This window comes from Galeopterus variegatus, unplaced genomic scaffold (genome assembly GCF_000696425.1).
Source record: "Galeopterus variegatus unplaced genomic scaffold, G_variegatus-3.0.2 Scaffold994, whole genome shotgun sequence".
Classification (NCBI taxonomy): domain Eukaryota; kingdom Metazoa; phylum Chordata; class Mammalia; order Dermoptera; family Cynocephalidae; genus Galeopterus; species Galeopterus variegatus.
Genome location: NW_007727105.1, coordinates 201,016 through 220,754, shown reverse-complemented (window position 1 = coordinate 220,754; position 19,739 = coordinate 201,016). Strand labels below are relative to the sequence as shown.

At 41.0% G+C, this 19,739-nt stretch overlaps 1 protein-coding gene across 1 annotated transcript in view; it reads right to left on the bottom strand.

The window, feature by feature from the left end:
- Positions 1–15,932, bottom strand: part of RPGRIP1 (retinitis pigmentosa GTPase regulator interacting protein 1) — a 62,041-nt gene extending 46,109 nt beyond the window's left edge. Inside the window, exons 1-9 of the mRNA XM_008574073.1 lie at positions 15,835–15,932; positions 10,543–10,727; positions 9,098–9,197; positions 8,030–8,161; positions 6,696–6,801; positions 3,305–3,328; positions 2,584–2,730; positions 2,044–2,117; positions 77–222 (exon numbers count right to left, since the gene is read on the bottom strand). Of these exons, the coding sequence (XP_008572295.1) occupies positions 77–222; positions 2,044–2,117; positions 2,584–2,730; positions 3,305–3,328; positions 6,696–6,801; positions 8,030–8,161; positions 9,098–9,197; positions 10,543–10,727; positions 15,835–15,932 (1,012 nt within the window). The remainder of the gene's footprint in view (positions 1–76; positions 223–2,043; positions 2,118–2,583; positions 2,731–3,304; positions 3,329–6,695; positions 6,802–8,029; positions 8,162–9,097; positions 9,198–10,542; positions 10,728–15,834) is intronic.
- Positions 15,933–19,739: the final 3,807 nt, after the last annotated feature.

The window sequence follows — 19,739 nt, the reverse complement described above, 5'->3', positions numbered from 1 at the left end:
GATGGCCCAAGTTCCCTTCTCCTAACTAGATGTAGAGGATGCCACATTTAGGAGAGATTTTCAAAGCCTAACCTACCTTTCTCTTCAGACAGCTGAAGTAAGACTTTTCTCCTCTCTTCCAGCTCAGCATCTAGCTGATCCTGCAACTGAGAGACTTGCTGCTGTAGCTGTTCTCCTATGAGTTCATTGCTCCAGTGAGGCTGATGACTGCTGTCCAGCATGCTGAAAATGGGAAGCGAATTGTCAGATGGATACTCAAAGGTATGTGATATAATGTCTTTATTACACAGTTTCAGCATCTCTTGAACCTAGTTCATCATTCATTCCCCTACATGTTTTTTTCTGCCCCTGCTTTATTTGTAACTGTCATTTGCCAACTGCTTTGGAACTTTTGGGTCCTACTGAGGAGTTGCTCAGTATCACTTCTGTTTAGGTCTCAAGTATCATACTAAGCAAACACCACAAAGTCACCCCAAGGAACTTCTCCAGCATGATGGCTTTCTTTAGGCAGGGAGATGTATACCAAAATATTCTCAGGTTTGCTAGATTAGAAATGAGGAACAAAATCTTCCGTTTCTCACCCACTTCCTCTATGTACTTTCACCAATGGCTAGTTTGGAGAATATTTACCTCTGAAGTAGATTATAAATTACTATACTGAAGGGCAGAAACTAAACTTTTCAACAACTCTACCCTGCACCCCATAGTATCTAGCTGTGAGGGCAGACCCGTTTTGAGTATCAAACACACATGGCCAGTGCTCGATCATTTACACATTTTAATAAATGTGGTCTAGGAATAACTTGCTTATGCTAGTATTAAGATTTCTTGGCACTTCATAATCATATATCATGTGATGACCCAAGAACATAGTATTCTGAGTGATGAAGAGACCAATAATCATGTCTGTCACAGAGGGTCTTCAAAATGGATAATCTCCACACTGCTTCATTTCACTGAGGTGAAGAGCAGCAGTTTTTCTCAAAATGTTCCCATAAGACCTCTCCAGTCTACCCCCTGGCTTGCGTGCGTGTGTGCGTGTGTGTGTGTGTGTGTGTGTGTGTGGCTGGCCAGTACAGGGATTAAACCCTGGACTTTAGTGTTCTCAGCACCACACTCTAATCAAATGAGCTCACCAGCCAGCTGGCTGCCTTTAACTAGGTAAGAAGGCACTTTTAATTTTTAAAAACTTCCAGGTATTTTTAATTACAAAATTAATACATGAATACATGCTCAGAATGAAAAATTAGCATAATATAGTAGTACATATAGAATAAAAGTGAAGGTGCCCCTTTGCCCTACTATAATCCTCTCATCTCATTAAGTTTGTGGATCCATACACACTCAAAACATAAACTAGGTCAGAGTTAATATATTCTTTTGAAACTTGCTTTTTCTCTTAATATATCTACCTCTTCTTTTTTTTTATTGCTTGCCAGTATGGGGATCCGAACTCTTAAACTTGGTGTTACCAACACCACATTCTAACCAACAGAGCTAGTTGGCCAGCCCTCTCTACCTCATTTTTAGCACTTCATGGTCAGGGTGCAACATGATCTGTTTATTTAATCAACCCCTACCATTGGAAATGTGAGTGGTTTTCCAATTTTTTTTTTTTTTACTAACAATGCAGTAATTGCCATTCTTACTATGTAGATATCTTTGCACATACACAAGAGGATCACTTTTGTGTCTTTTTGGTGGCTGGCCAGTATGGGGATCTAAACCCTTGACCTTGGTGTTATCAACACCATGCTCTAACCAACTGAACTAACCGGCCAGCACACCAGAGGATTTTTTCAGTTTTGATTCCGAAATATGGAATGCTGGTATGAAAGGTATGCATGTTTAACATTTTAATAGATACTATCAAATTCCCTTCCAAAAAAGACTGTGCCAATTTATATTCTCACTAAACAATAGTGAGTACCAGTTTCCCCATGTCTTTATCAATGATAGGTATTATCTTTTAAATGTGGAAGGTACGTTTTATAATTGTCTATTACAGCACACAGTACTCTGGGACCTGAACTTGGTACTCACTTTTCTAAGAGTTTGTCGTAGTTGTCATTCAGCAATTCTCGTTCTTTTTCCAAATCTTCAACTCTCTCCTGAAACTAAGAATGATATGGTCCTTGACATAAAAATTTTAAATCTATTGCCCTGCACAGATTTTTCCTTTCACTTGCAGGGTGGGGCTTCAGTGAGTTTTTCTAAACTTATCTCTCGTGTCTATGAGGAGCCATTCAACTAAAAGACTTGAACCAATTGAAGGCAGGCTAGAAACTTATTGGAATTAATAAGAATTCTCTGAGGTAAGTTTTCATGGTGTCTGGGTTTCTACTGTTAGGGAAGCTGTAGGACATCATGAAAGAGCAAGGACTTTGGAGAAGAGATTTAAGTATAAATCTCTGCTTTTCCCCTTTTACCATTAGTGTAATCTTAAGCAAACGATTTACCCACTTGGAGCCTCATTTTTCTCACTTGAAAAAATGAAATATCCATATTGTTGCCAAGATACACATTTTAACATCTCTGAAATTAGAATGTAGCACAGTTGATCTTTCCACTGCTATTAATTACCTCCTTCAGAGTTACCCGCAAGACAGACACATCTTCCAGTTGGCTCTTCAAGCTCACAGCCTTCCTGCTAGCCTCCATCAGCTCTGCCCTGAGTTCATTCACTTGGCTGAGGAGGGCATCATGGGCTGCACTCAGGATTCCCTGGTTCTAGGGCAAAAGGAAAAGTGCTCTGGGAATGGTTATATCATTCAGCAGGAGTGGTCTTGAGATACTAGCAACCTGAGCATTCCCTAGTGAACGTCACACACAATGACTGATTAGTAGCATGTAGCCTTTGCACTGTAGATCAACCCTATTTTTCACCCTGGCATTTGTCTGGAAGTATAGTTTCCATGTTAGGGAGGATTTTCCATTCTGGGCAACTGGGAGGAAGGAATAATGAGAAGTTATTGCTTAACACGTATAGAATTTATGTTTAGGATGACAAAAAATTGGGGAAATAGATACAGGTGGTACTCACATAGCATTGTGAATGTAATTAATTCCACACAATTGTCTGTTTAAAACGCTTAAAATGGCAAACGTTATGTTATGTATGTTTTACCACAATAAAAAAATAGTAATAGTATCATTTGTCTTAATAGAAACTACATGACATAATAACTTTGATTTACTTGGCTAAATTCTGGTGTTATGTTATTTGGAGATGAATATGGATTTCTGTGGGTTTGATTACTCTGATTACTAAGAAGCAGATATTCAAAGAATCTTTATTAAGTACCTTCTGGAGCAAGGTTTCATATGCCTGGAAGAAAGAAATAAGTATTATTTTACTGATTTATCAATTTCAAAATATGTTTAATGTTTATCTATGTAATACGAATGTTTAATATTTATTTTTAAGGATATTATAAAAATCCCCCAAATAAAGTCTATTTGTGTACCTATCTTCTAATTGCTGCTGTATTTCCCTTGCCCGATCTTACCAGGTAGTCTCTGAATATAATCAATCACACCATTTCTTAAAAAAGAATGGTCATTTATTTACATTTGCTTTGTACTTGGTGGGTTATCCAAGAAAAATGTTTAATGTCAAACTAGATGCTATCTGTTACTCAGTATGCTTCAGAAAAGTCTCTTCGATTTTAGGAAGAGAAAAAAACAATCATAATTATAACAAGGACTACTATTAGTTGACCAGTTACTAATGTGTTATATGTTACTTGTGTGTTTCATTACGTGCTACATTATTATCATTATGATTGTTTCACATATACCTTATTTAATCCATGCAACAAATATGAGAGGCAGGGATTATTATCTAAACCTTAAAAATGAGAAACCAAAGCTCAGAGAGCTAAGCCACTTGCTGAGAATCACATAGCTAGCAAGAGGAAAAGGCAGAACTTTAACCCAGCCTGTCTGACTACAGTCAGTGCTACTGACCACTACATTTCACTGCTAAGGGATTAAGAGAATGCAAGCTTATTTTAGTATATGTGTTAGAAAGCATAACTAGAAAGGTAAATTACTGGGCCGACCTGTGGCTCACTCGGGAGAGTGTGGTGCTGATAACACCAAGGCCACAGGTTCGGATCCATATATAGGGATGGATAGTTGGCTCACTTGGGAGAGCGTGGTGCTGACAACACCAAGTCAAGGGTTAAGATCCCCTATGGATGGTTGGCTCACTTGGGAGAGCGTGGTGCTGACAACACCAAGTCAAGGGTTAAGATCCCCTATGGATGGTTGGCTCACTTGGGAGAGCGTGGTGCTGACAACACCAAGTCAAGGGTTAAGATCCCCTTACGGGCCATCTTAAAAAAAAAAAAAAGAAAGAAAGAAAGGTAAATTGCTAAAGAAAAATTGTAAAACCTGCAGTTTAAATAAGAGTGGGTGATTATTAATCATTTTAGGTTGTCTCTACTAGTGTAACATGGGTAATGAAATTCAATTTAGAATGGCCTTCTTCCTTTTTTCCCTTTAATGCAATAGAGGAATATAGATGGATGTTTTAAAAATCCAATTCTATAAAAACAGCTATTTACCAATACAACTTTAAATTACTTTCTTTACTGTATTTCCACATTCTTTAAATGCTACCAGAATTAACCAGATTAAGTGAATACAAGCATATGCATAGTTCTCTACAAAACTTAGGTTTGGGGGTTGGCCTCATAAAGATCCTGTAATCCTTATCAGAACAGATGTACCTAGGACAGTGCTAACTGTAGCCAGATCCAATCTCTATGAACAGCATGGCCATCATCTAATCACCCAAGCTAGAAACCCAGGAGTTACCTTTCATTTCTACTTTTCCCTCACTCCCTCCCCTTTGGTGATGAAGTCCATTCTTCTACTTCCTGAACCTTTGCCAATAGGTCTGTTTCTCTGCAGATCTCTCTCACTGCCTTAGTTGAGACCCTCATCCTGTTTCCTTTTAGACCCCTGCCTGCAGTAGTCTTTTATCTGATTTCTTTGCCTCCAGTCTTGTATCAGCCAGTCTATCATTCATTCTGCTGTCAGATGATCTTTCTCATGGCTTCGTGATTTTTGAGAAATTTGAAAATTCCAGAAAGGTATAAAGACTATATATAATAACAGTCATCTATATTTCTACTACCCAGAATTAATCACTATTACTGCTTTATAATAGTTTTCCAAAAGTATTCTTTAAAAAAAATCTATTAAAATGTGTTTCAAAATATTCCAGACATTTAAAAAAAAGGCATAGTGATCTTTTTGGGAAAAAAAATTGATCATGGTATCAACTTGCTTAGAACCCTTCCACATAAGCTGGCCTGATAGCTCAGTTAGTCAGACCATAGTGTTACAACACCAAGGTCAAGGGTTCTGATCGGCCAGCCACCCCCCAAAAAAGAACCCTTCCTCAGCTCTCCATTGTTACAGGATAAGGCTAAATTTCTAGTATGGTCTCCATGACCCCCCCCTCCCTGATGTTTCTTATCTCTGTGCCTTGGCCTACACCTCCTCTCCCCTGGAAAGTCTTTCCCTCTCTTGCACCCTTTTTATTTATTTATTTATTTATTTATTTGTCTTTTTCCGTGTCCGGCAACGGATCGCAACCCTCAGTGTTGCCCCCGTACCGGACCGGGGACCGGCAACGGGATCGCAACCCTCGGCGTTGCTCCCGTGCCTCGCTCCGCCAGTGAGCGGGAACCGGTCTGCATGTGGGATCCAAACCCTCGGGCGGGAGCGCCGCCGCGCTTCCCAAGTGGCGCACTTATCCAGTGCGCCACTGGGCTGGCCCCTCTTGCACCCTTTTTAACACTTGCTTATCTTTCAGTATTTACTATTCATGAACCTACTCCTTTAAGAATTCTTCTCTGATCCTGCGCATTGTCCTCTGGTGGGTCCGACTACACTTTCTTTTGTGTCCCCCCACACCCTGCTTATGTATTGTTGTGCTTGTTCACAGGCTGTTCTCTCCTATAAATTCCTTGAGGCAGGAGCTGTCTTACTTATCTCTGTAACCTTTGTATCCCAGTGCTTTGCACAACTCCTTGTATTCAATAAATATTTGTTCAGTAAAAGAATGCTGCTGACCCATTACTTAGACCGTTGATACCCTATTTCCACCATTCAGATAATAGTTTCTAATGTGTGGCGACAAGAAAAAAGCCTTGGTGCCAGTCTGGACTCAAATCTTGCTATGCCCCTTACTATTTTTATGACTTGAGAAAGTTACTTAACTTCTTTGAGGCGCAGTTCCCTCATACGTTAATGGTTACTGTCAGGCTTAAAAGAGATCATGGCTGTAAGTATGTGGAACAGAGCCCAGCACATTGAAAGTGCTCAGTAAAGGCTGGTTTCCTTTCCTTCCCCTGTGACTGCTCTTGGCTTCCCAATTTGACTACATTCTAGGAGATCCTTCACTGAGACCTTAACCCTGGCACATGTTAACTCCACTAAATTCCCTCTTAGTGGGCAGGACTTGAGCCTTCTTTCTAATAGAGAAATAATGGGAAATGTTGGGGAAAGAATGAACTCTGAGTTGCAAGGCTTGGGTTTGAATATCATCTATAAGTTGTGTGACTTTAGACAAGTAACTTGGTCTCTCTGAATTGCTGTAAAATGGAGAAAATAGTACTCATCGTTTAACTAATTGGTTTCCCCCCCCCAAGAAAGTACAGCTGATGATGGCAACTCACCTCTTGAACTTCTGTTAATTGTGCTTTTGTTGCTACCAATGAAATATTCCTTTCATGTAAGAGCTTCTTAAGTTGAATCAGCTCTACTTTCTCCTTAATGGTAGCTCTGTAGAAAGAAGGTGCTAAAATATTCTCCCTGAGAATGGACAGAGTTAAGCACCTTTTCCCCTTGACTGTGCACCAGTCTCTTTCCCTTGTCTCTTGCCTTCCTCTTTTCCCACAACACACCAGATGCGGGGAGTGTCTGTACATTCTGCTCATTAGAATCACCTGGAGAGATCTTCAAAATTACACTGCCTAGACTCCACCTCCAAATAAGTGAAAGAGAATCTCTGGGGTGGGGCCCAGGCATCTGTGGTTTTAAAAGGTCTCCAGGTTAAAAACTTATATCCACACAAAAACCTGCACATGATGTTTATTGTAGCTTTATTCTTAACTGCCAAAATTTGGACACAGCAAGATATTCTTCAGTGCTAATGGGTAGATAAACTGTGGTACATCCAGACAATGGAATGCTATTCACTGTTAAAAAGAAGTGCGCTGTCAAGCCATGAAAAGGCATGAGAGACCTTAAATGCACATTCCTAAGTGAAAGAAGCCAACCTGAAAAGGCTACATATGTTATGATTCCAACTATTAGACATTCTAGAAAAAGGTAAGACTCCAGAGACAGTGAAAAGATCAGTGGTTGGTAGGGGTAAGGAAGGAGGGAGACAAGAATAGGCAGAGCACAGAGGATTTTTAGGGCAGCGAAAGTCTGTATGTTACTATAATGGTGGTTACATGTTCTTACACATTTGTCAAAACTCATAGAATGTACAACACCAAAAGCAAACCCTAATGTAAACTATGGCATTTAGGTGATAATGACGGGTCAGTGTAGGCTCATCAATTGTAGCGAATGTACCACTCTGATGGGGGATGTTGATAGTGGGGAGGCTATGCGTGTGTGGAGGCAGGAGGTATATGGGAACTCTGTATTTCCTGCTCAATTTTGCTGTGAAACTAAAACTGCTCTAAAAAATAAAGTCTATTAAAAAAAAAAGAAAAAGCTCTCCAGGGACTGATGCACTGTGAGTTCTGAGAACGCCTGTCTGTTGATGAAGATGAAATAGTTTTAACTTCTATGAAGTGAAGCAGCAAATATTCTATTATCTATAAGCATCCTCTTTAGTTAATTCATTTCTTGCTTACTAAGGACTCCGGGTCTACTTCTCAGATTGGATTTACTCTTAAACATTCTCTTTTCTTTTGAGATAGAGGAAATGAGCAAATAAGAATCTGTTACTTTTTCAGTTCATTATGGTTTGAGGCATGGAATGTCACACTCTTACCGAAGCTCTGCGGCCTTCTGAGCACACTCCAACGAGCTACTCTGCTCAAAATTTTCAACTTTGGACCACATCTTCTCAGGAGACTTGGCTGGTTCTTCCACTTGCATAGTATCGTTGTCCATAATGTGGGCACTGTTAAGCCTGCATAGTCCAATGAGTTTAACCATAATTATGACTTTGCTAAAAGAAATTATATTGTTAAAATTAGGAACAAAGGACACAAAAGGAGTAGAAACTGTTGTTATGGGGCTTAGAATTGGGCTCTCACATATATAAAAATAAATTGGAAGAGTCAGTAATCTCGGTACCTGTGGAGGAAAATCTTACAAAATACAGTTTTCAAATGTCAAACAGAAGTATAAATGAATTATGACCAAAGGGGTAAAAATATAAAGGGAAAGAGAGGGAATACTTTCAATTGAGGAAAGGGCTTTATTTTCCTTTCCTCAGAGGACAGAGAGATGCTTTTCATTTTTAAGCAATGAAGTTGGAATTTGACCTAGGGGTGACTTTTATCTTCTCTGATTACGATGGAAAGACTCTAAATTGCCAACATTCACTTGTTTCCTAAATGAGGGCTGGCTGGTTAGCTCAGTTGGTTAAAGCACGGTCTTATAACACCAAGGTCAAGGGTTGGGATCCCTGTACTAGCCAGCTGCTGAAAAAAGGGGGGCAGAGTGTTCACTGGTTAGCTCAGTTGGTTAAAACATGGTATTACAACACCAAGGTTTAAGGGTTCAGATCCTTGAACTGGCCAGCTGCCAAAATAAAATTAAAAAAAAAACCCACACAGGGGCCCAACCCCGTGGCTCACTCGGGAGAGTGTGGCACTGGGAGCGCAGCAGTGCTCCCGCCACGGGTTCGGATCCTACATAGGGATGGCAGGTGCACTCACTGGCTGAGCGTGGTGCGAGCAACATCAAGCCAAGGGTTCCGATCCCCTTACCGGTCACACACACAAAAAAACAAAAAACCACACACATACACACAACTTGTTCCCTAAATGATGCACTTTCAGCTAAAGCTGCAGGAGTAACAGCATAAACAGGATAAAAGAAAAGAACTCACAGTTCGCTGGGTTCACTGGTTATTTCACCTCTGGTTTTTCCATTTGTCACATGCTCCTTGAATGTGGGAGGTGCTGTGTAGCTCACCCTGTCTCTTAGCCCTGAAAATTTAGGCAAAAGATGCAGGTTCTGGCAACAGTACCCTCCAGAACACCAAGTGCTGAAACTGGAACACCAAGTGCTGGACATAGGGAGCCTTGAGATCTGAGGGAAATCCTTATATGAAAACTGGTCCCAGAGGAGAGGTTTTCTTTACTCTTGCATAGAACTGCAACTACAAAGTTCATAAATCAGCAGCACAACAGACTCTCGAGTGAATGAGTACAAATGGGAAGAAAGAAAGGTGCAAGCTTGTCCAGGGCAAGGACTGTGTGTGTAAACCTTAACGCATCTTCATCTCTAGTGCCTGGTACATAATGGGTGCCCCAAAATGCTGAACTGTTAAATGAAACTGAGCTTTTGACTTTGAATTTTTTTAACTTTTAGCTGTTTTTGCAAAGGTTTGGTTGTCTGAGGTAGGGGGCTTGAAAGTATAGGACCATACTAAACAAAAGAAATAGGTACTTGTTAATAATAAAATTATTAAAATGAGTATTTAAAAATAAAAATTAATAATAAATAAGATGATTAAATAATAATAAAATAATTAATAAATTATTAATAAAACAAGAGTATTTAAATAAAATGCTGTGTGTAGATTTCTTTCACCTAGGCTGCTCAACCCTGATTTAGGTCCACGGGAATAGGGTGCCTTTACCCGGGAGATGTAAGGTTGGGTTTCATAGCAGCCAGAGCAAGCCAGACCTCAGAGTCAGCTCCTTGGAATATAGGGAGAGAAGACGCAACTGGCATGCATCACATTTACAGCCTGACTTCTAGTCCTAGACTTCAGCAGTGGGCTTTGGGAATCTCTGAACCCACGGAAACTGTATGCGGAGTTTGTCTATGTGTATGTGCATTTTTCCTGGGAGAAGGGCCTTAGCTTAGACCGTGGTTTTAAAGGAGACCACTTCCCCCAAAGGCTGAGAACTCCAGCTTCAGAGACTCAGCTGTTCTGGAAATCTGGCTCTCTGGCCACATCGCCCAGACGTGCAGTTGGTATCAACACTCCCCTCATACCCGAGCAGAGCAGGACCTCCGTGTCATATCTGCGTCTCTTTACTATACCCGCTGCAGAACCGGCCAGCAGTGCTCCCGTTTCCTGTTATCTGATTCTCCCCTCAGCGGTACTCCATGGTGAATTGAGAATTTTGAACCTGACAGCCCACTGGGGAAAAGAAGGTTTTAGGGAGGCATAAAGGAGGGAGCCTGAACAAATGAACAAAATGGGACGGTGGGCGGAATAAAGCAGCGAGGAAAATGTGGCTGGCGCATCGGTCCTTCCCCTTGTTTTAGCCCCTTCGGGGGCGTGGGCTCGGCCTCACCCCTCCTGGGCTTTTCGGGGACTGGCGCGCCGGAGGTGTGGAGGGTGCGTCGGGGGGCGCTGGTGCATGGCGGGGCGCTGGTGCGTGGAAAGGCGCTGTCGCCACCGCGTGTTCCGCCGCCTTGCGGGCTCCGAGGGCCGCGCCGCCGCCGCCTCGGCCCGCAGATCCCGGCCCGCAGCGGTCATCCGCAGCAAGGACGTCCTCAGCCTATGGCAAAACAGAGCACGTGGCTTCTCCTTCTATGACAGTTCTTACTTCTAAAGCTTATTTAGTGACAATCATGAATTGATCTGTGATACGAATTCATTTACTGTGGTCTATTATTTACATTTTAAAAGAAGTTTAATTTATTTCTGTGCCCAATACACTATAAGTTTGGGGGTTTTTCTTTCTTTCTTTCTTTCTTTTTTAAAAAGATGACCGGTAATAGTGCTGGTGATGCTCAGCGCCGCCGAGGACAACGGCTGGGAATCCCCTTTGTTTTCCGGGGACGCGGGGACAGCCTGCGGAGTCCCGGCCAGCCCGGCCACCACGGAAACGGTTAGCTTCCCATTAACCTGGAAGAAGGAATTGCGGGGAGAAGGGTGGACTGCGGTACGTTTTAGAGCTTGGGGAAGAGCCGAGCCGTTGGATTCGGTATCTTGAAGGAAGGACCAGGATTGTCATCTACTGACACACAACTTTTTCACCTTTAATAATTTTAACGCTTTTTCAGCAGTCAGTGCAAGATTAGTTTGTACCTGTGTTACTTAACTCTTTAGATGGAATGAGCCATCTTGTCGTGTAGAATTGGCATTGGGGGCAGAATAGTAGACCCAGTAATTATAGAGTTTATGCCTTAACATTTTAGGTCTGGGTTTTTTATATGCTCTCAGTAAATTTAAGAGTTTCTTTTCAGAGCCGTCGCCCTGGCTCACTCGGGAGAGTGTGGTGCTGATAACACTAAGGCCACGGGGTTCTGATCCCATATAGGGATGGCCGGTTAGCTCACTCGGTGAGCGTGGTGCTGACAACACCAAGCCAAGGGTTGAGATCCCCTTACCGGGTCATCGTTTTTTTTTTTTTTTGTTTTGTTTTTTTTTAAGGGTTTCTTTTCAAATGTAAGCGTAAAGCAATTTAAAGTTCCTACTTTTTCCCCAACTCCTTCAATGAAAAGATTGGATTTATACTTAAATGCACTACTGAGATTTTCACATGTATGAGGCAAACAAATAAATTCTTTCTACAGTGAAAAAAAAAAAAAAGTTTACTGGTAAGGGGATCTTAACCCTTTACTTGGTTTTATCAGCCCCACACTCTCCCAAGTGAGCCACAGGCCGGCCCTGGGCCGATATGGAGGTCCAAACTCTTGACCTTGCTATTATAACATTGCACTCTAACCAACTGAGCTAACCAGTCAGCCCCACTGTAAGTCTTTGACGGCAGAGACATTGTGGTGTTTATGTTTGCCCATTTTATTGCAGTGATCACACACTCATCTCAGTGAAAAACGTTGGGGCACTCTCCCAATACATTTGTGCATATGTTTATTTTTAAATTATAGTCATTTATAAAATACTAACAAAAATACTACTTTTTATTTTTATTTTTATTTTTATTTTTTTTGAAAAGATGACCGGTAAGGGGATCTTAACCCTTGGCTTGGTGTTGTCAGCATCATGCTCAGTGCTCAGGCAGTGAGCGAGCCGGCCATCCCTCATATAGGATCCGAACCCCATGGCCTTGGTGTTATCAGCACCGCACTCTCCCGAGTAAGCCACGGGCCGGCCCTCAAAATACTCATTTTTAGGGCCGGCCCGGTGGCGCACTGCTACAGTGTGCCGCTTGGGAGCATGGCGACGCTCCCGCCGAGGGTTCGGATCCCACATACAGACCAGTTCCCGCTCACTGGCTGAGCGAGGTGCAGGCGCAGCACTGAGGGTTGCGATTCCGTTGCCGGTCCCAGTCCAGTACAGGCGCGACACTAAGGGTTGCGATCCGTTGCCGGACACGAAAAAAAAAAAACAACTCATTTTTAAAGGGGTGATAAATAAATGTAAGTCAACATTTTAATATTTACCTCTCTCATCCCATTTTTCTGCACGCACTTATATATGTGTCCCAAATTAAGGATTACTCCTTTATAGCTCCTGGTATATATTGAGCTTTAACTATACTGGATAGTCAATTGCTATTTGTTATCTTAACCTAAAATCATGCATTTTACTGTTACCATCAGATTCTGTGGCCTCACTGTGCAATGGACTGAACTGTGCCCTCCCTGCCCCACTCCAAATCTATGTTGAAGCCCTAACCCTTACTGTGATGTATCTGGAGATTCTTTAGGAGGTTATTAATGTTAAATGAGGTCAGAAGGGTGGGGCCCTAATGAGATAGAACGGTGGACTTCTAACAAGAGGGTGAAAGATCTTTTTCTCTTTCTCTCCCCCAGCAATGTGAGGACACAGCAGGAAGGAGGCAATCTGCATGGTAGGAAGAGGGCCCTCACCAGAGTCTGACCAGACTGGCACCCTGATCTCAGACTTCCAGCCTCCAGAACTGTGAGAAAATAAATTTCTGTTGTTTAAGCTACCCAGTCTATGGTATTTTGTTTTGGCAACCTCAGCTGACTAAGATGCACTGCCTGCCTATTCTGACATTTACCAACTGTGGCCTTGGGCATGTCACCTCACCTTTCTCTGCTCTGTTTCCTCATCTATAGGGACAAAAATAGTACCTACCTCACTAGACTGTTGTGAGGACTAAATAAGTTAGTATATGTAATGTGCTTAGAACAGTGATGGCACATCGTAGGCACTTTAGTGTGGAATATACTAAAAAGCATATGTACTTCACAGGGCCTGGTTTTCCAAAGTCTTGCAGTTTCAAATATTGACCTTGCAGAGGACTTGAAATTTTCCTCAGGCTATAAGTCTCTGGTGTAAGATAAAGATTTGTGGCACAGCAAGGTTGCTGGTTCAAAAACAGACGAGTTACTGATTGAAATGTAAACATACTGGAAAATTGTCAGAGGGAGAAGGAATGTTTGCTAAGATCAAGCTTTTGTTAATTGCCTTACTGGAATGTCATCTGGCTTGTTTCACTGAAAGTTACCAGCCTATACTGTTAAACTATAACCCCACCTTTGTTCTCTTCCTGTAACTTCCTGGTCTGGAAAATAAATGCAGGAAGAGAACCCCAATTCGGCATTAATTTTCCCAAGGAAGGGTTGCCTCTTGCTTGAGGGTTCCCAGGTAAGTTAACCACTTTGGGGCCTCTTACTGCTCAGAAGAGATGGGCTTTGAGTAATCCTTTGCATCTCTGTCACCCAGGGAAAGTGGGGTGACAAATCCATGGGGGGCAAAGCACTTCAGGTCCAGATAAAGAAATCAAGGGATAAAATAGTTAGGTAACTTGCCCAAAGCCAGGAAGATAGAATCCAGTTTAACCATTTAAAATCCATAATCTCAAGTACTTGTTGGTTATTAACCAAGAAGCAAGATTATTTGGCTCATGCAACCTTCTGACTTCACCAGATTCCCACAATCTCCACAGTATAAAAGAATCACCAACTCTGTTTTTTTGTTTTTTGTTTGGCAGCTGGCCAGTAGAGGGATCAAACCCTGGACGTTGGTGTTATCAGCACCTCGCTCTAACCAACCGAGCTAAGCAGCCAGCCCAAGAATCACCAACTCTTTTTTTTTTTTTTTTTTTAAAAAATGACCGGTAAGGGGATCTTAACCCTCGACTTGGTGTTGTCAGCACCACGCTCAGCCAGTGAGCGAACCGGCCATCCCTATATGGGATCCGAACCCGGGGCCTTGGTGTTATCAGCACCACACTCTACCAAGTGAGCCACGGGCCGGCCCAAGAATCACCAACTCTGAAGAGTGTGGGCTGGTCGGTTAGCTCAGTTGGTGAGAGCATGGCCTTGTAACACCAGGGTCAAGGGTTTGGTTCTTTATACTGACCAGCCGCCAAAATAAAAGAGTACTCATCTACAGTGGAAGCCTATAATCCTGTAGATTCTTGGTGAAAATCTGAATCACTCCTGGGGGTTACAGCGAGAAAGCAAAAAGCTGCCCTTGACATCAGGGAACAAGTTCAACATAGCTAGTTTTGTGTTGTTTGAAGCTGGCCTGGTGCTCACAGTTAGACCATGTTATTCTCCTGTTGGACAAAATCAAATACTAATGTCAGACAAGGTCACTCCGAGACCATGACAGAGTCTACTGCATAATTTTGTCTAACCCAAGCAAAACACACCTACAAAATAGTAATACATCCTCCTTCACTTCAGGCCAATATGGGTGACTGCAACTTCTTTACCAATCACAGCTTCAGCCTTGCTCTGGTCTAACCTCCCTGTAGATAAGAGTTATTGAGATACACAGACATAAAATTGTCCCCATTTTCTGACAGCACCAAATCAGAAGCAAATCCTTATTTCCTTGAATCCTCTCCCAAATCACCCAACCAAAGCCCAAATGCTGTAATAGGTTTTAACACATTTACTGAGATGCCTTTAGTTGCCCATGGTGTACGTTTTCTCTAACTGTAACAAGTAATAAACCCATCTTGCTCAACTACAGTTATGTTCCTCATGGTTTTTGGCTGGAAAGCATTGACACCAATATCTTCAAAATGTGTTCTAGAGATGGACCCTAGACTTTCAGAACTCACATTATTCCATCTGTTTATCTTCCCACACCCCCATCTCAGATTCCTTTCCAGATCCAACCTAAAGCCACTTTACACAGTGTATTTTGGAATTAAGAGCTTTCAGCTTTACTACTCATTAGGTGTGATCTTAGGCAAGTTATTTAACCTCTTTGTGCCTCATTTGCCTCTTAATAATACCTCCTTTATACTATTAAATGAGTTAATAGTATTTATGTGTCAAATTAGTTAATATATAAAGCACGACCTGCCTGCATATAGTAAAGGATCAATATGATCTTTGGTTTTGTTATGTAAATAATGACCCTTTCTCTTATTTGCCCCTGTAGCCTTTGTTCCTCTGAAATTTTGACAATTCCACTGTCTCCATTCCTTCTTTTGTGACCAGGGCAGGAACCTGACCAGCCTCCTGCTCTGTGGGTTAAAATAGTATCTCTTAGGCTCTTGATAATGCTTTGTAGCCTATGGTCACAGTCTGTTGATGCATTTTGTAAGAAAACAGAATAAAGCAATATTGCTTCAAAAATTATTTTTGGAGCCAAACATCCTTGACAATCGAATCATTTTCAGGTATAGACATCTCAGCAAAATGTATTCCTTTTTGTTAGTAGTCCTGGTGTAGACAGAGCTTATAAATTTTAAGAACTGTAGGTACCTTTTGATTTCATCCTGTTGCTTCCAATAAAGCTCCTTCACCAATGTGTGTTCTTCACGAAGTCGAAAGAAACTGTCCTCCAATTCCTCCCGGCTCATCCTGCTCAAGGACGGTTGAGTTTTTATATTCTTACCTAAAGTCCCAGGAGAGGGTAAATGAAGAATATTTTTACATGTAATTTTTTTTAACCCATCAGGTCTCTCATCACATCTTGTCTAGAGACCATGAATTTATCTTAAGTCAAGTATTTAAGAGAAAACTCAGGAAGTATATGAAATGACTACTAATGGGGCTCAGGAGGCTCTTTTTCCTCTTATTCCAGCATGAGGTGTGATTCAACCTCCTGTCTAGAAAACACATTCTCTTGATAAAAATATCAAATGGCGTTTTTTGGTTTTTTTAAAAAGATGACCGGTAAGGGGATCTTAACCCTTGGCTTGGTGTTGTCAGTACCACACTTGGCCAGTGAGCTAACCAGCCATCCCTATATAGGATCCGAACCCATGGCCTTGGTGTTATCAGCACTGCACTCTCCTGAGTGAGCCACAGGCTGGCCCACCAAATAGCGTTTTTATTCTACCTAATTTTTCTTTTTAATCTATCCTATTTTTTTCTCCTTATTAGATCATTTAGACCTAGACAAGGATTGTACCCATGACTGTCTTCAAAACCCCATTTAGGAGGGACTGGCTGGTGAGCTCAGTTGGACAGAGTGTGGTGTTGATAACACCAAGGTCTTGGTTTAATCCCTGTTACCTGCCAGCTGCCAAAACAAAACAAACAAACCCAAAAAACCCAGTAAGGAAAAGGGTAGAAACCTTTCTTGATTACCAGGAACCATCTCATTTATTTTTTGGTCTGGAGAAACTGTCCCCAAAGTGTAGAGGATTCATAAAGCAAACGTACTTCACAGGGCCTGGTTTTCCAAAGCCTTGCAGTTTCAAATATTGACCTTGCAAAGGACAGGAAATTTTCCCCAGGCTATTGAGTCTCTGTTGTAAGATAAAGAATTGTAACACAGCAAGGCTGCTGGTTCAAAGACAAACTAGTTACTGATTGATATGTAAATTACTGGGAAGCTGCTGGAGGGGGAAAGAGTGTTTGCTAAAATCAAGCTTTTGTTGGTGGATCACTTAATTGCCTAATAGAATGTCATCTGACTTGTTTTTACTGAATGTTACCAGCTTCTATTGTTAAACTTGTTAAACTGTACTTAGCAAAACCCCATCTATGTCTCTTCCTGTAACTTGCTGGTCTGGAGAATAAATGCAGGAAGAGAACCCTAATTCGTGGTTAATTTCCCAAATAGAAGGAATGCCTTATGCTTGAGGGTTATGGAATATTAACCCCTTTCTGGGGCATCTCACAGCTCAGAAGAGATGGGCTTTGAGTTATCTTTGGCAGCTCCATCACCCAGGGGAAAAGGGGTGACAAAATCCGTGGGAGGCAAAGCAACACCAAAGCTGCCTCCTTGGAATAGAGCCTCTGCTTGGTGTAAGCAGAGAAAACTAGAGCAGACTTTTCAGTATGTGTGTTCACCAGCCAAGGGTCAGTTCTGATCCCATGGTGAATGGGAACCATCTTAAAATCCCAGAGCTCAACACACAGCTCCTTTCCCCCCTGAGATAAAAGAGGACTCAGAACTTTGGTCTCGGGCCGGCCCGTGGCTCACTCGGGAGAGTGCGGTGCTGATAACACCAAGGCCCCGGGTTCAGATCCTATATAGGGATGGCCGGTTTGCTCACTGGCTGAGCGTGGTGCTGACAACACCAAGTCAAGGGTTAAGATCCCCTTACCGGTCATCTTTTAATAAAAAAAAAAAAAAAAAAAAAAAAAAAAAGAACTTTGGTCTCATAACCACCTCAACCACTAAAACCACCTCTCTGATCTCTTCTTTGGAAACAATGACAAGTAAGTTTTTTAAGAATACCAAGGTCAAGGGTTCCAATCTCCTTACCAGCCGGCTGCCCCCCAAAAAGAACAATTTTATTGAGGTTTTTCTTTTTTGAAGTTTAATTGACATGTAATACACTGCACATATTTAAAGTGGAAATTTTGGTTAATTTTGATGTGTGTATATACCTGTGAAATCATCACCTTAATTAATATAATGAACATATCCCTCACCCCTAAGTTTCCTTGTGCCCCTTGTAATCCATTCTTTCCCATCCTACCCCAACCCTAACCCCTACCTTTGTTTCAAGCACCAGTTAATATGTTTTATGTTATTATAGATTAATTACCATCTTCTAGAATTGCATATAAATAGAATCATCCATTATGTACCCTTTTTTGGTCTGACTTCTTTCACTCAGCATTATTATTTTAAGATTCATCCATGGTTGTTTATATATCAATAGTTGCTTTTAATTGCTAAGTAGTATTCCTTTGTATGAATATACCATAATTTATTTATCCATTTACTGTTGATGCACATTGAATTTTTTCCAGTTTTTGGCTATCACAAATAGAGCTGCAATGAACATCTGTATGCAAGTCTTTCTGTGGATGTATGTTTTCATTTCTCTTAGTTAACTGGAAAAGAGTGAAATGAAAGGGTACTTCAAAGAGTTCATGGAAAATAGAATTAAAAGATAATATTAATCTTTCCATGAACTTTTTGAAGTATCCTCATAACTGGGTCATAAATTAGGTGTATGTTTAACTTTTTAAAAGACTGCCAAACTGTTTTCTAAAGTTTTTTTTTTTTTTTTTTTTTTTTTTTCCGTGGCTGGCTGATAAGAGGATCTGAACCCTTGACCTTGGTGTTATCAGCACCACACTCTAACCAAGTGATCTAACCAGCCAGTGCCTACCCCACCCCTGCCCCCACCACTTGGTTATACCATTTTACATTTCCAATGGCAGTGTATGAGTCTTTATCAACACTTAGTGGTTTTTTATTTATTTATTTATTTATTTATTTATTTATTTTATTATTATTTTTTTTTAAAGATGACCGGTAAGGGGATCTTAACCCCTGACTTGGTGTTACCAACACCACACTCTCCCAAGTAAGCCACAGGCCAGCCATATTATTTTTATTTTTTCATTTCTAAAAGATGACCAGTAAGGGGATCTTAACCCTTGACTTGGTGTTGTCAGCACCATGCTCTCCCAAGTGAGCCACAGGCTGGCCCTAACACTTGGTGTTTTTAATTTTAGTCATTCTAGTGGGTGTGTAGTGGTTTTAATTGCATTGATTTGCATTATTAATTTACATTCCCCCAAATTTACATTTCCCTAACTAATGATCTTGAATATTTTTTATGTGCTTGTCATTTGTATATCTTCTTTAATAAAGTGTGTGTTCAAATCTTTTGTTCTTTTTAAAAAATTTGTTTATTTCATTATGCATGTTGAAGGGGTACAGTTTGTTGTTTCAACACATGCATATATTGTATAATGATCCAATCAGAATAGTTAGCATATCTATCACCTAAACATTTATCATTTCTTTGTGGTTATAACACTCAAGATCCTCTTTTTGGCTATTTGAAATATACAATATTATTAGCTATTGTAACCTTAGGGCACCAAACTTATTCTTCCTGTCTAACTGTAACTTTGTACAGGTCTACCAACCTTTCCTCACCACCCTCCTTGCCACCCTTCTTTTCCTTGCCTCTGGCAACCACTATCCTACTGTCTACTTCTCTTTTTTCAATTTTTTTTTCTTAATCAATCCATGATAATTGTATATATTTATGGAGTATGATATAATATTTGGGTACATTCATACTGTGTGCATACTAGGGTGCTTAGTATATCCATTACCTCAAACATTTGCCATCTCTTTGTGTTGGGAACATTCAACATAATCTCCACTAGCTACTCAGAGATACACAATACTTTGTTGTGGATTGTAGTTTCCCTATGTAACTGTAGAACACTAGATCCTGTTC